Raw genomic sequence first — 14,477 nt, forward strand, 5'->3', positions numbered from 1 at the left:
GTTGGCAGAGTGGCTTCTGGAGGTCAGGGATTCCTTGAAATTATAACCAAAGGATTCGGTGTGTACTTGGCAGTGTTGGTCCCACCAGAGCTATTCTCCACCATTCCCTGTACTGCTCTGTGGCCAGGGTGGGGTGGGAGGCTGATAGCTACACGCCAGGTCAACTTGGCTGCATTTCCTCTCATTTCAAGTTGGGTTCAGCCCTGGTAGGAGATCTGAGGGCTGGAGGAGAGGAAAGTCTAGGTATACATTCGCTGGCTCCTGCCCTCTTGGTCTGCCTCTCTCTACCCAAGCCTGCCACTCCAGCTCTCTCCAAGTTCCAGGACTGCTTTCTCCTCCCCAGCAACTTCAGGCCTGGCTGCTAACAGTCCCCTGAGCCCAGAGAGTCACCATCCCTCACTGCATCCCCTTTACCTTTCCCATGACTCCTCAGTCCTGTCTCTTCAAGGCATCATCTGTGTGACAGCCGACCAGGACAGGTATATGTGGCTGTTTTTCTGAATTCAAAATTCCAAGTTTATAGATTCCTGCACCATATTAGACACTCCCAGGATGAAGTCCTTACATACATCCAAGGCCCTTCCCTCATACTATTCCCTTTACCTAGAACGTCCTTCCTCCGTCTCCTTCTCAGGCTTTTAGAGTCAGATATCACCTCCTCCCAGAAGCCTTCCCTGAACTCACTGAAACTAAGTGAAGAACTCCCCTCGGTGACAGCCTCCATCACAGCACTTCACCAACCAGACTCTCATTGTCTACTTGTCTGACTGTTTCACTGAACTCTGATCTCCCAAGTACAGGAGATGTTTCCTTCACCACAGCATCCCCTGCACCCAACACAATCCTGAGCCCTTGGTGACACTCATGAATCAGTTGATGGCATAAAACAAACCAGGAGTCTCTCCTAACTCTGTCTCGTACACACCCAGGAATAGACTGAGTGTATGAGAGCCACAAAAATAGACTGAATGAATGTTCTTGGCTTTCAGGTCAGACATTCAAGAAATATATATGGTTCACTGTGTGCCAAGCACTCTGGTAGGCACTGGGAAACTGCAGGAGACATTGCAGACCCCTCCCTGCACCCTGGGTGAATTCAGTAAATTCAAGCATGTTCTGCAAACCACCCTGACCTAATCTACTTGATATTTACAGAATATTATACCAAGCAACTACAGAGTGCACTTTCATTTTAGGTGCATTTAAAAAAAAAGTATCACTAAATTTCAAGGAATTAAAATTACATGGAGTATATTCTCTGAGCACAAAGGAATTGAATTAAAAATCACTAACAATAAGCTATCCAAACCCAAATGTTTGGAAATTAAGTGACACTTCTAAATAACCAATGGGTCATAGGAAAAATCCACAAGGGAAACAGAATATTTCTAATTTAATGATAATGAATCTCAATATATCAAAATGTGTGGGATGCAGTTAAAGCAGTGGTTAGATGGAAATGTATAGCTTTCAGTCCTTGTTAGAAGATAAAAGTTTAAAATTGATGACCTAAGCTTCCATCTTAAGAAGCAAGGATAAGAAGAGCCAATGAAACACATGGTAACTGGAAGAAAGAATAAAATAAAGATAAGACCACAAATCAATGAAATAGAAAACAGAAAAGAGAGAAAAAGAACAAAGCCATAAGTTGGTACTTAAAGAAGATTAATAAAATTGATTAGCCCCTAGCAAGACTAATCAAGAAAAAAAGAATAAACACAAATTATCATTATCAGGAACAAAAAAGGAAGCATTGCTACAGACCTTACAGACACTAAAAGGATAACAAGGTCTCTACCTTAGTGGTCCCCCAGTAGACTATATTTTCATTGAATAAACTAAAGAATTTAGGGGAAGAAAGGATAACAAGGGAATATAAACAAGTTTATACTAATAAGTTTGATCACTTAGATGAAATGGACAAATTCCTTGAAAATACAAGCATGCTGGGTGCAATCAAAGAAAATTAGAATGCACTGTAGGAGGATTCAGGAAGGGGATTTTTCTAAGTCCAGATTATCTGGAAAGATTTCCCAAAAATGATATTTAAACAGAGACCTGAAGGAGAAGTGGGATTTTACCAGGTTGATAGAATTGTGTTCCAGACAGGGGTGGGGGTGGCATGTGCAAACGCCCTGAGGTTGAAATGAGCTTCATGTACCCAAACTTGCTTACATCCTTCCTGGGTGTAAACCTCCAGGTGGACCTGCTGGACTTGAAACAGAAATGTTTAGAGACCAAAGCAAATCTGGTAAGACAGACCTTTGGAAGTTTCTGGGCTATGCAGAGGAGGCAATTTATGCCGTAAACTGTGTCATTTCCTCAGTTCTGGAGCTAGTGTTTCTTTTCATCTGGCTGATGAAGCTCCCGAGGCTTTTCTTTCCTGTGGCTTCACTAGGCATTGCACTTGGTGCCACAAGTTCTCTGAAGCTAACGTCCACTAGTCTTAGCACCATTCTGCAGAGCAGCAAGCTGAGGCTTCAAAGAAGGACCGGATCTTGCCTGAGGTCAGAGGCCAAGCCCTAACCACCCTGCCCTACCAACTTCCAGCCCACATTTCAACTTTCAGCAGTGATTGGGCCACATTTGGTGTCTTGGGCCTGGGTTTCCCAAACAACCCGCAATCCTCGTACTTCCCAGGAGTTCTCTCAGGGGGAGAACGTACATAAACACACACCCGACCAGCCTAGTCCATTTTCCCCTCCCAACTGCAGAGCCTCGGCCTCTAAAGGGGCCGCGAGGTGCCAGGGTCTGATGTGCGTCTGTGGAAGGGGTTGGGAGGGGAAAGAGTCCCTTTCAGTGCTCGGGTGTGTGTGTGCAACTTCCTGCCAGTGAGGAAACAGTAGGCTCAAATCAGCCCTGGTTCTCCTTTCCTTGCTCTGGCCTCCCAGGAGGAGCTGGCAGTGAGCCGTGGGCCGCGCTGGCCTCAGCCTGATTTCCCGGCCAAACGCGGGAGGAGAGATGCCCTGGACCGTCTTGCTCTTTGCAGCCGGTGAGCCTGATGCCCCTGCACTACCCCTACCCCGTCCCCCCAACCCCTGCCCACCTTGCCTGTGCTGGGGGCAGGGGGTAAGGGACAGAAACCAGGTGCTGGAGAGGCTGAGCCCCGACAGATTTGCCCCAGAGCCTTGGAAATGCCCCCGGAGCACGGGTTTCTCTTGTCCGGCCTCATTACCCACACATTCAGGGTATCAGATAGGCCACCCGACCCGAGACAGCGGTACCCACGCCCCATGACTCAGCCCTGCTTGGCCTCTGCAGACTTCTATCTCCAGGGCTGGGGCAGCAGGAGGATCTGCTGGGGGGTCGGGGGAATCTGGGCAAAGGAAGGCTGGTGTAGACCTCACCAGCTGGGGAGACGCTGGTCCCTCCTGCTGGAAGCCGTACCCCCGAATCCTATTCCTCACCACAGCCTGGGAAACAAGACAGAACCCCTCTGCCCTCCCCTCCCCCTCATTCACCCCCTTCTAAGCCTCTTTGAACACCCCACACCCCTTCCAACCTCCAGCCTTTGTCCAGATGGTCCCTCTGCCTGGAATGCTCAACCCCAACTCTTCCTGTGCTGTCTCTCCAGGGAAGCCCTGCGTGGCCACCCCGGCTAACCCAGCCTTCCCAGCACCCTTGTTTCCTCTTGGGAACATCAGCTCCCCTGGGGCAGGCATGTCTTGTCTGTCTACCTCATCCACAGCCGTGCTCCCCGCACCTAAACAGGGCCTGACGTGTAGTCAGTGCTCTCGATCGTAGTAATATGAGTATATGTGTCACTGTGTAATACCCATGGCTATTATAATAAAATGACTCAGAGGCAGCGATCTCTCACCATGGGCCGCACACTTGATCCCCTCCACATCACGGTAGGGTAGGGACAGCTAGCCTCCTGTTGTACATAAAAACCAGGGCCCAGAGAGGGTGAGCCACTTGCCCAAGGCTACACAGCCAGGGTGGCTTCTGCTCTAACCACCCACTCACCAGCCTCCCTTATTTTGCTTTGCAGGCTCTTTGGCGATCCCAGCGCCGTCCATCCTCCTGGTGCCTCCCCACCCCAGCAGCCAAGAGGACCCCATCCACATATCGTGCGTGGCCCCTGGGGACTTCCGGGGGGCAAATTTCACACTGTACCAAGGGGAGCAGGTGGTGCAGCTCCTGCAGGCCCCCTCAGACCAGCTCGGGGTCACCTTCAACCTGAGTGGCGGCAGCAGGGAGGCTCCAAGGGGACCATTCCGCTGCCAGTATGGTACGCTCGGTGAGCACAGGCAGCCCCAGCTGTCGAACCTCAGCGAGCCTGTGCACGTCTCTTTCCCAGGTAAGTCTCAATCTTCTCACCACTGAGCCTTCGTAGGTGCTGTTCCCTCCACCTGGAAGTCAGCACAGAACAAGCCAGGCTCCCAACTTGCCAGGACTTACTCGCTTTCCTTGTTTAATCCACACAGTCACCCCATGCGATGGGTACAGTGATTCTCCCCATTTTCCAGATAAGGAAACTGAGGGACAAACGATGATGAGACTTGCCTGGCTCACCCAGTCGCAGGTGGCAGGGCTGGGATTCTCCTGGACTCTGAAGTCCCGCATTAAACCTCCAGGCCTTGCTGCACCCTCCCTTCCTGGCCACCGAACATCTCTGAGCCCCTGGTAGGCACCAGGTACCGTCCTGGGGCCCACAGGCTCAGCAGTGAATGAAACAAAGTCCCTCCCGTTTCAGAGTTGACATTCCGAGGGAATAGGGGCAGACAATGAATAAGGAGTTTGGTAATTATTCAGTCTGGCAGCTGAGGACAAGGAAAGTGGCAGAGATGAAATACAGCCTGAGAGGGGTGTCGTTTTTAAACAGAGAGGAGAGTGGCCAGAGAAGTCCTCTCTGAGGAGGTGACATTTGAGCAAAGACCTGAAGGATGAGGATGGAAGGTCCTGGAGTAGGAGTGTTCCAGGTGCTGGCTGTGCAAAGGCCCTGAGGCCGGAGTATGCCTGGTGTGTTTGAGGGACAAGGAAGCACACCACACAGCTGAAGCATAGTGAGCAAGGAGGAGAGGTGGGAAGACAAGGGCAGGGAGGCGGTGAGGAGGATTGTGTGGGGCCTTGTGGCTGCAGCAAGGACCCTGGCTTTTCATCTGAGTGATACAGAAGCCCTGGAAGGGCCCATGACTTCCTCTGGTCTTTCCAGGAGAGGGGCTGGGCCTGGGCTCTGGATCCAGGAGCAGGAGGGAGGGAGGAGCCTTTGCGCCACCATCAGTCAGAACTTTCCTGCTGCAAAGACAACCTTGTTGCCTGCGGAGGCCCACAGGTGGTGATGACAGAACAGTCTCTGTGTCATCCCCAGCCTCAGGTTCCACTATCAAAGGCCCCCTTCTCTCACCTTGGTCCTGTGGTCTCAGAGTGGGGAGGTGACAACATCCCTCCTGCCCCAGATGAATGAATAACAAGGGCTAACACAGAGAACACCCAGTGTAAGCTTCTCCCCTCCTGGCTAGTCCTGACCTCTGCTGGGGTCACAGCGTCTACTCCCAGTTCCCCTGAAAGATCCACCCTTTCTCTAGGGAGGGGCAGCTGAATCTTTTGCAGAGATGCAAACCCTGGAGCTGAAGATTCATGCTTCTGCGGCTGACCTCTGTGTGGGTGCCAGGGCCCACCCTGTGGCTGCGGCTGGGTGTTGTCTGACCCCCTGTTCCCCAGGCTGAAGCTAGTAGGACTCTTCAGGTTGCAAGTAACTGAAAACTTGACTCAGGCTGGCCTCAGCCACAAAAGGGGATTCATTGGTTCACTGAACTGAAATCAGTTCACAGCACCCACTTCAGGCATGGCTGGATCCAGGTGCTCAAAGATGTCAGGAATCACGTGCTACTTCTCAGCTCTGCTTTCTTCTCTGTCTTATTCTCAGGCAGGCCCTCCCTCTCATAGTGTCAAAATTGTACCTTGGAGCTCCAGGTATATATCCTACCAGATTTGTAATACTGGCCTGAGGAGTAGACTTCTCTTCCCAGTGGTCTAGCCGAAGGCCCAGAATTAGCTTCACTGGCTCAGCTGGGGTAATCTGCCTTTCCCTGAACCAATCACGATGGCCAGGGGGAGAGAATATGCTAATTGGCCAGACACAGGTTTGCTGCATCCCCAGGGTCTAGCTACACCAAAGCAAAATGGTCAGGGCGTAGAGGGGGAGGGCTGGCTCTCCAAAGGTAGCCTGGAGGAATGATGGATGTCCCACCTTCTCCCTGCGTCCCCACAACTCCATGAGCTGCCCACTCTTTTTCTTATCTTCCTCTAGTGCCCACCTGGATCCTGGCACTCTCGCTGAGCCTGGCTGGAGCCTTCCTCCTCCTCGCTGGGCTGGTGGTTGTTGCCGTGGTCGTCAGGAAAGGTACCAGCAGGCATAGCCCACCGGGATGTGGAAATGCTCTCCCACCCACAACCATTTTTAGGAGCATGGAGGCACACAGTTGGGAGTTCTTAATCCAAAAACTTAGCACTGAAGAACCCTCCATAATTTCTATGATGGTGGTGGCAGGGCAAATTTAAATATAGTATGTATATGTACATATATATGTATATTTATATTATAACATAAATAAATATATTATATAATACATAATATTATATATAATGTATAATTATGAAATATATACTTATATATGTAATAACAAATATATATTATAATATATAATATAAATATTTTTGTTGTGGCAAAATATACATGTTATAAAATTTACCATTTTAATCCTTTTTAAGGGTCCAGTTCAGTGCCATTAAGGACATTTACTTTGTGCAACCATCTGTTTTCATCTTCCCAAGCTGTAAATCTGTCCCCATTAAACATTGATTCCCCATTCTCCCTCCCCTCAGCCCCTGGCACTTACTGAAATCAGTATTTAAAAAAATTTTTTTTAACATGCTTGTACCTTGTTTGAAGTTTTTACCAACACACATTACTCATGCAATTGGGAAAAAAAATGTCTTCAGCAGCTCTCCTGTTGAGTGGGAAATTTGCCAGGGGAGAAGGCAAGGCTGGGCTGAAAGTGTACCGGGGGCTTTTTGGTTTCTTGGCTTTTTGCAACCAGGACCAAAATCTAACAAATGCTTTTTATTTTTTTTATTTTTTTATTTTTTGTTCCCAGTTAAAGTAAAACAATTGCAGAAGAAACGGTGAGACCATCCCTGGAGACCCTCAGAGGGCGGTTTGGGGGGAAGAAAACTCAGTCCCAAGGCAGGAGTTCCTGATGGATGTTAAAGATAGAGCTGATGGGGTTCTGGGGATAGGAGGGGACAGACGGGTACTTCCCCCAGGGGGGAATGGAAACCTCCCCCAAAACAGCGTCCTTCGGTGGGAGTGATTCTTAATAGCAACAGGGTGCCATTTATGCAGCGCCTGCAGTGTTCCGGGCACTGTGCTCGGAGACTCTGGGCCCAGAGCCCACAGGATCCTATCAGCAGCTCCGGAAGCAGGCACTGTGAATAGTCCCATTTTACAGATGAGGAGGCTGAGACTTCCTTACATCTCTTTACTGCCAGCTGTCAAAAAGTGTTGGGTAATCGGGCTAGAAATCCACAGGTGGTGGGGGACCAGGGGGAGGTGAGTGGTGCCCCTGGGGTTGTGCAGTGTAGCCTGTAGGCAGTGGCCCTGGTTCCTGGGCATCCATCAACTGGCCCCGGCCTCGGTTTCTCCACTCTGAGAGAGAGGTGGATACTGCGCTGCCTAGTGGCCGAGAACCAGCAAGCCCTGGGGATCAAATCCTGACTTCACCTAGTGGTGGGGCTCCTGTAAGAGAATTTCCATCTGAGGGGATTCCAGGAGGATGCAGGGGTAGGTGGGGAGGAAGGGCCAAGTTTGGGCCTAGGGCTTCCCAGAACAAAACTCCTGCCGGAGACAAGTCGTCATCTTCTCCCAAATGCCTCTGCAGAGAGCGAGAATCCTGCTGGGCCCAGATTAACTTCGCCACCACAGGTGTGTGCCTCCCCGTTACCATCCCCTGCCAGGGGGTCATTGCCTCAAAACACCATCAGGTCTCACTGCTCACTATTGAATCTCTTCTTCAGCTGCTCACTTCCCTTAGAGTAGAGAACACACCCTTCCCCTCTTCCCTCTTCCCCTCCTCCCCTGGTTACTGACCAGGTTTCACCTCTCACTTCTCCTTGCCCTATCCTCAGGCCTCTCACTCACTCTGCCCTCTGCCTAGAACACTCTTCTTCCCTGCGGTCTCAGTCTAAAGGTCACCTCCTCCAGAAAGCCTTCCCTGACTCCCTAGGCAGGGTCTGCTCTTTCTAATACCATGCCCCCAGCACCACAGTTTCTTCCGTAGAAACACAATTAAGTACTCATTGCATGCTTATATGTGTAATGCTCGTCTCCACCACTGGACCATCAGCTCCATGGTGGGGCGAACTGCATCTGTCTTGTCCACGCCCCGGGGCACCTGGGTGCCTGGCACCATCTTCTGGTGCAGAAGCTGAAGTTCGGCCGACTGCCACCAGGGGGTGAGAGGCCACCACCCTGTGAAATCCCCCTGGCAGAAAAAACTCCATTCTCTGTACTTCCTTCACTGCCCCACACATTTCTTGAGCACCTACTATGTGCTGAGATCTGCGGGCTCCAACAATAACCAAGACAGAGGTGGTTTCTGTCCACAAGCTCATACCCCACAGGGGCTGGACCCTGTCTGGGCTAGGAGGGTGGTCCCCCAGGGGAAGTGATGTTTGATCAGAGGCTGACAGGGGAGCAGGGAGTAGCTGGGTGATGAGTGGGAGATTAGGGGGAGAGCCAAGGGTGGCAGAGGAGTTGAGGGGTGTTCCGGAAAACGAGAGTTGAGACGAGACACCCGTTTTCCAGAGGGCAGCCAGAGGCCCTGGAAAGAGAGTTCTGATCAGAAGAGGTTCAATCTGTAGCTGTGCATGGTTCACCCTGCAGAATGGGCTGGAAGGGGCCAAAGAGGATGTTGGGTGATGGACCCCATGCCCTTCCTCAGGGTGGACTTGGGGCCTGTGGGTGTGTGGGGAGGGCAGTGAGCAGGAAATTTGAACTGGCCCCTGGCCTGGCTTTCTCTGTTTCTGTTCCAGACATGTCCTTCGATAACACCTTGTTTACCATCTCGGTAAGTTGTCCCGTTTCTCGGTCCCGGTTTTCTGCTGACTGTCCTGACCACGGGAATGTGGGGGACTACCACTGGGCTGAGCCGACCTACCATTCCTGAGCTTCGGGGACCTGGGAAAATCACCAAGCAGGAATTGTTTGTGAGCTGGGAGTTGGCTCTGGAAAATTCCAGGGGACTGGCAGTGGCCGCATTATCGAGGCCCTAGTGGGGTAGTGGGCAGGCCCCTGGGGGTCTGTGCTGCCCTTGCACTCAGAATGGTGACAGGGGACTCAGGGCGACCTGGTGGCTTCTCTGGGGTCATAGAGCCTTGTGACAACCCAACGCACACTGTGGTCCCCTCTTGGTATAAAGAAAAGCTTGTCTTTGTGTTCAGTTTTAGAAACTTCAGCTGGATGTCCCAGACATGGGTTTCCCTTTCAGCGGTAAGGGTCTCACCACACATCCCCCTCTTAGCAAGGGGTGTTGCTCCCCCAGATCACACAGCGTCCTGACTGGGATTTGAATCCAGTTCAATGGGAGTCCTCTGCACAGTTGCATCTTGTGGTGGCCTTGGGTACAGATTATTATTCTTCATTCTTAAATTTATTTATTTGTGGGGGAGGTAACTAGGTTTGTTTGTTTGTTTGTTTATTTGTTTGTTTGTTTTAGCAGAGGTACTGGGGATTGAACCCAGGACCTTGTGCATGCTAAGCGCGCACTCTTTCTGAACTAGAAACTCCACCTACTAATTTTTTTAAACTAAATTAAAGATATCTGACCCATGGACACCATGGATGAAGGGAAAGTCCAGCTAGCTCCTCTCCACGCAGAGGGGCTCAGGTCTGGGGTGCAGGTGCTCCCACTTCAGGTGGCCTCAGGGTGTCACTTGTAGAAGTGGATGCTTTGGTACTGTCATCAGGGAGCCCGGGGCCGGGTGTGTCTCCACCACGATGGGGAGCAGGGCTAAGGTGAGGATTGGATGAGTTCAACCTAGCCTTCCTGGGCATCTGAACAAGAACAAGATGAGGCCCTCAATCCCTCAGAGTTTCTTAATCCTATAGGGGGAGGCAGACGATGCCACGTAGGGTAGGAGTGACCAGGGAGCTCACTTCCGACTTAGATGGGAGACCCAGGACGTCTGAGAGATAAACGAAAAGCAGGAGGATGGATCCAGTCTCAGGACACGTCCTTGGCACAGCCCAGTAGAGCTGGGTGCAGCGGATTGAGGAGTCGAGGGGGGACCCGCGAAGAAGTTTGACTTTTACTCCAAGTGAAGTGGGAGCCAGGGCAGGTTCAGAGCAGAGGAGGGACGTGACCCGAGCTACGTGCTCACAGGCGCCCTCTCGCGTCTGCGAGGAGAATAGGCTGTGGGGGCCGTGGACAGATAGGCTAAGAGACCGGAGCGCAGGCGACAGTGATGGTTCACACGTGAGATGTGGTGGGTAGTTTGGTCTAGCGTGTTGGCAGCGGAGGTGGAAGAAGCGCACAGATGCAGGTCAGGTAGATTCAGCGGATGGGAAACACGGCACTGATTTTGGAGTGGATGAGTGGGAGGGGGCTGTATGGGGGAGTCCTGGGGAGGCGCAAGCTTGGAGAGAAAAAGAGACAGCCCACCTCACCCGGTGATGTGCCAGAGCAGATGGAGACTGGCCCCCTTCATGGGTATACAGATGGTGGTAAGCAAGGGGCCTGGCACCGGCCCGTTCAGCTCTCTGAAGTCTCAGCTCAGGGAACAAATCTGAGCTGTTAAGAAAAACCTGGCAGGCAGAGCCAGTTCTAAACCGTTCCGTGAGAAGCCAAACCGCTCAAGGCACCAGCCTGGTGATTTCTGTCTTTCCCCACTCCTCTTTTAAGGCATTTAAAATTAAACAATGGAAAACAGAGAAAAGCAAGGAGAAAAATAATACTTATTTCTCAGTATCTTAGTCCTGGTGACTTAAAAAATATATTTCTTAATTAAAAAATTTTGAATATGAAATACATCTGTATGTCAAAATTATACATATAGTAAAGTTCTCTTCTATTACTTAACCCCTGTCCACCCTCCGGTTTCCCCCTTTTATACACATATGGGTAACTACCATTAGGAGCTTCTTGCAAATAGACGCAAAGGCAAAAATAGCAAGTCTATATCCTAACACTTTTTAACACAAAATGACAGCATGCTAACCACACTGTTATGCACAGTGCTCCTTTTCCTTAACAGTAAATTCTAGTGATCTTTTCTAGTTTCTTTTTTAAAATCATTGTAAAATATACATGATATTTACTATTTTGGTCATTTTTAAGTGTACAATTCTGTAGCATTAAGTAGATTCACATTATTGTGCAACCATCACCACCACCCATACCCAGAACTTCATCTTGCAAAACAAACTACAACCCCATTAAACACCAACTCCCTGTTCCACCCCCACTGCAGGCCTTGACACCCACCATTCTACTTCTGTCTCTTCTATGGATTTGCCTATTTTGGACATTTTGTATAGAAATAATGCCATATAATCTTCATCTGTATGAGTCCTAGCAAACCCAGGATGGGTGGTACTGGCATTCTCCCTCATTGTACAGAAGAGGGAACTGAGGCACACAGGGGTTGATCACACCACTAGGAAGAGGTAGAGCTGGGATTTGAACCCAGGCTGTCTGATTCCCTATTCAGCAGAGAGGAAGGCAGGACAGATGGCAGGATCAGGACTCTGAAACTGTGGTGTGCACACGTGTCTGTGTGTGTGTGTAGGGGGGCTGAGATGAGAGCTGATGGACTTGGGGAGTCTCAGGCTCAGAACATGGGGCAACCCAAGATTCTGAAACCCCAAATCACCTGATTCTCTATTTTTCCTTCATGGACAAAGAAAATGTCTTTAGAAGAAGATGCAGCCACTCTGGATGGTCCCTCAGGCTCTACTGTGACACCTGGCAACTCTGGTCCCCGGAAGAGACCCACCTCCACATCATCTTCACCTGAGCCTCAGGAATTCATCACATTCCGGGCCTGCTAGGGGGACCCCTCTCTCTGTGTGTGCCCTCTGTTCAGCCCTCTCCCTGAGCTGGCTAGGCTATGGAGGGCCTTCCAGCTACTTTGGGAACTTCTGGCTGCTCCTTTCTCAGGGAAGTGAACAGAAGAGATGAAGAGGACCCTTGGCCTTGGAACCGTCCTTACAGAGGAGCAGGAGTGGGAATGGGGGTGCAAGCGTTGTCCTGGAGGCTGGACAGGAAGCAGGAAGCCTCTCTTTGGATTCCCAGCTTCTCAGATCACCAGGGAAGGTGATGTGAGGATCCCTTCTGACCCTCAGCTACGTCATTACAAAGTCTGAGCTCTCCGCACACCCCTCTGGTTTCCTCCTTCCCCTGTCACACCTGACTTGGCCAACCTGACTGGGTTTTGGGAGCATGGGTACCTGGGGGGGTATATAGTTTGTGTGCCCTGCTGGCATGCCTAAGTTATTAATAATAATGTGTTGAGCTGTTCCCAAGGCTTGTATGGAGTGTAATCCTTCAAGCCCTGGATTTCAGAGGTCCAGTCACTGATTACTGGGTGGAAGGAGTACCACTCAACTGCACGCAGTCAGGGTGCAGGCCCTGGTGCTGAGGAGGCCCATGGAGGTGCGGGGAGGGGGACTTTGCTACGTGGGGTCTCTGCTAAAGTCCTTGCATTGGTGAGTACAGGAGGTGGAATGATGGGGAGTGGGAGTAGAGGGACATTGGGGAGAATAAATAGTCAATGTCCTGGGAAAAGTGGCAACTGGAGATGGGAAGTTCCTTTGTAACCCCCCAGAGAGAACTGGGGCCCTGAAGCAGTGGAGGGAGTACTTGGAGGGAAGATGTATGTGTGTGTGTGCATATGGAAAGGGGCACTTGGTCCTGATCTGCTGGATTCACTCACTGGCCAGCCATCACTGGGGAAGGGGGAGTGAGTAGGGTGCGAAAGGGGCCAAAGGAAGGGTCCAAGAACTTTCTGTAGGGGAGAAGACGGTAAAGGGCCAAGGACAGAGGAGGAGGGCGCTGGAGAAAAGGGATGGAGATGATGGGGAAGAGAGAAGGAGCGGGTGACTGCTCCGAAAGGGGTCGCAGAGGTGTGCAGAGGCCAAGTCGTCCCTCAAACTGCTTTTCCAGCCGGCGGCCTGGGGGTGGGGCCACAGCTTGGGGCGTGTCCCTGCGTCCTAGTCCCGCCCCTTACTCCGGCCCTCCTCGAGAACAGAGAGCCTGACAAAGACCGGGTGGGAGGGAGCAGGACCGGCATAGGGGCGGGGTCTCCTCGCAGCTGGACCCCGCCCCTCAGCGTGCCTCCTCACAAAGCCGGGCGGGACCAGAGGCGGAGTCCAGTCTCAGAGGCGTGTCGGAGCGGCCCGGCGTCAGGCCCGCCCCCGCCGCTCCCGTGGGTGGGGAGCCACCTCACACGGCGGGACCGCTTGCGCGGGGCGGGGCTAGGGGCGTGTCCACAGGCCGAGTACCGCCCCCTGACGCGGGCTCCGGCCCCGCCCTCCTGGACCTCCGCAGCCTCACCGCCTTACAAAGCGCGGCGGTTCGAGCCGCGTCGCGCTGGGGGCGGGGCCCAGGGCTAGGGGCGTTTCCGGGCGGCTGAGCCTCACTCGTGACGTACGCTCCCACCCGCGCGGTTGCTGGGCGGCGGAGGCACCTCACAAAGCCGCGACCGTTCGTGTGGGGCGGGGCGGGGCGAGGAGGGGCCGGCCCCGCCCCCCAACGTGCTCCCTCCCAGAGCCCAGGGCCACCGGCAGGGGGCGCTGCGCTACGGGGCCCGGCCGCAGTGGCGGTGGCGGCAAGGCGGCGCGTGGCCGGCAGGCGGCGCTGCCCGGCTCGGCCTCGGCCTCGGCCTGCGCGGCGGCGGCGGCGGCGGCGGCGGCGGCGGCGGCGGCAGCGGCGGCGGCCTGGGCCCGGGCGCGGCGGCGGCGGGGCCTGGAGCCGGATCTAAGATGGCAGCAGCGGCAGCGGCGGCAGGGCCGGGCGTGGGCGGCGCGGGGGCAGCCGGCCCGGGTGTCGCGGGGCCCTGCGGGGCCGTGTCCGTGTTCCCCGGCGCCCGCCTCCTCACCATCGGCGACGCGAACGGCGAGATCCAGCGGCACGCGGAACAGCAGGCGCTGCGCCTCGAGGTGCGCGCCGGCCCGGACGCGGCGGGCATCGCCCTCTACAGCCGTGAGTGCGGGGCCGCGGGACTGGGCCGAGGGCCGGGCTGCGCACGAGGCCGGGAGGGCGGGGGCCCGGGGCGGGAGGATCGCGGCCGCGGTGAGGGGCCCAGGGTCCCGAGGGTGAGGGGCCCTGGTCCCTGGGGGCCTGGTACGAGGTCCTTGTGGCCGAGCCGAGGGAGCTAGGTGTCGGGGGGCTCCGAGTTAGGGGTGTGCAGGAACGGTGTCAAGGGGCAGAGAGAAAAGAGGGCGTGCGTGGTGGCCAGAGGTGAGGTGCCCG

At 53.3% G+C, this 14,477-nt stretch overlaps 2 protein-coding genes across 4 annotated transcripts in view; both read left to right on the forward strand.

The window, feature by feature from the left end:
* On the forward strand, window positions 1-12,529 carry C22H19orf38 (chromosome 22 C19orf38 homolog). The gene is made up of 7 exons (XM_010966882.3): window positions 1-2,992; window positions 3,995-4,303; window positions 6,257-6,349; window positions 7,104-7,131; window positions 7,887-7,930; window positions 9,040-9,074; window positions 11,909-12,529. Exons 1-7 carry the CDS (start codon window positions 2,962-2,964, stop codon window positions 12,053-12,055), a joined length of 687 nt encoding a protein of 228 aa, XP_010965184.1. The 5' UTR covers window positions 1-2,961; the 3' UTR covers window positions 12,056-12,529.
* Window positions 12,530-13,898: 1,369 nt separating this feature from the next.
* CARM1 (coactivator associated arginine methyltransferase 1) overlaps window positions 13,899-14,477 on the forward strand; it is a 38,020-nt gene continuing 37,441 nt past the window's right edge. The window contains exon 1 of one of the 3 annotated variants that reach the window (XM_074350771.1): window positions 13,899-14,207. In XM_074350771.1, coding sequence (XP_074206872.1) covers window positions 13,988-14,207 — 220 coding nt within the window. In that variant the 5' untranslated portion in view covers window positions 13,899-13,987. The remainder of the gene's footprint in view (window positions 14,208-14,477) is intronic. The other 2 variants (XM_074350773.1, XM_074350772.1) reach the window with 2 other exon arrangements.

Source organism: Camelus bactrianus, chromosome 22 (genome assembly GCF_048773025.1).
Source record: "Camelus bactrianus isolate YW-2024 breed Bactrian camel chromosome 22, ASM4877302v1, whole genome shotgun sequence".
Lineage (NCBI taxonomy): Eukaryota > Metazoa > Chordata > Mammalia > Artiodactyla > Camelidae > Camelus > Camelus bactrianus.

Excerpts from the sequence above, each read along its gene's own strand:
- C22H19orf38 (XM_010966882.3), top strand. The coding sequence starts at position 2,962 with ATGCCCTGGACCGTCTTGCTCTTTGCAGCCG. Across the intron at positions 6,350-7,103 it reads TGCCGTGGTCGTCAGGAAAG|TTAAAGTAAAACAATTGCAG; the intron begins GTACCAGCAGGC and ends TTTTGTTCCCAG. Across the intron at positions 7,132-7,886 it reads AAACAATTGCAGAAGAAACG|AGAGCGAGAATCCTGCTGGG; the intron begins GTGAGACCATCC and ends ATGCCTCTGCAG.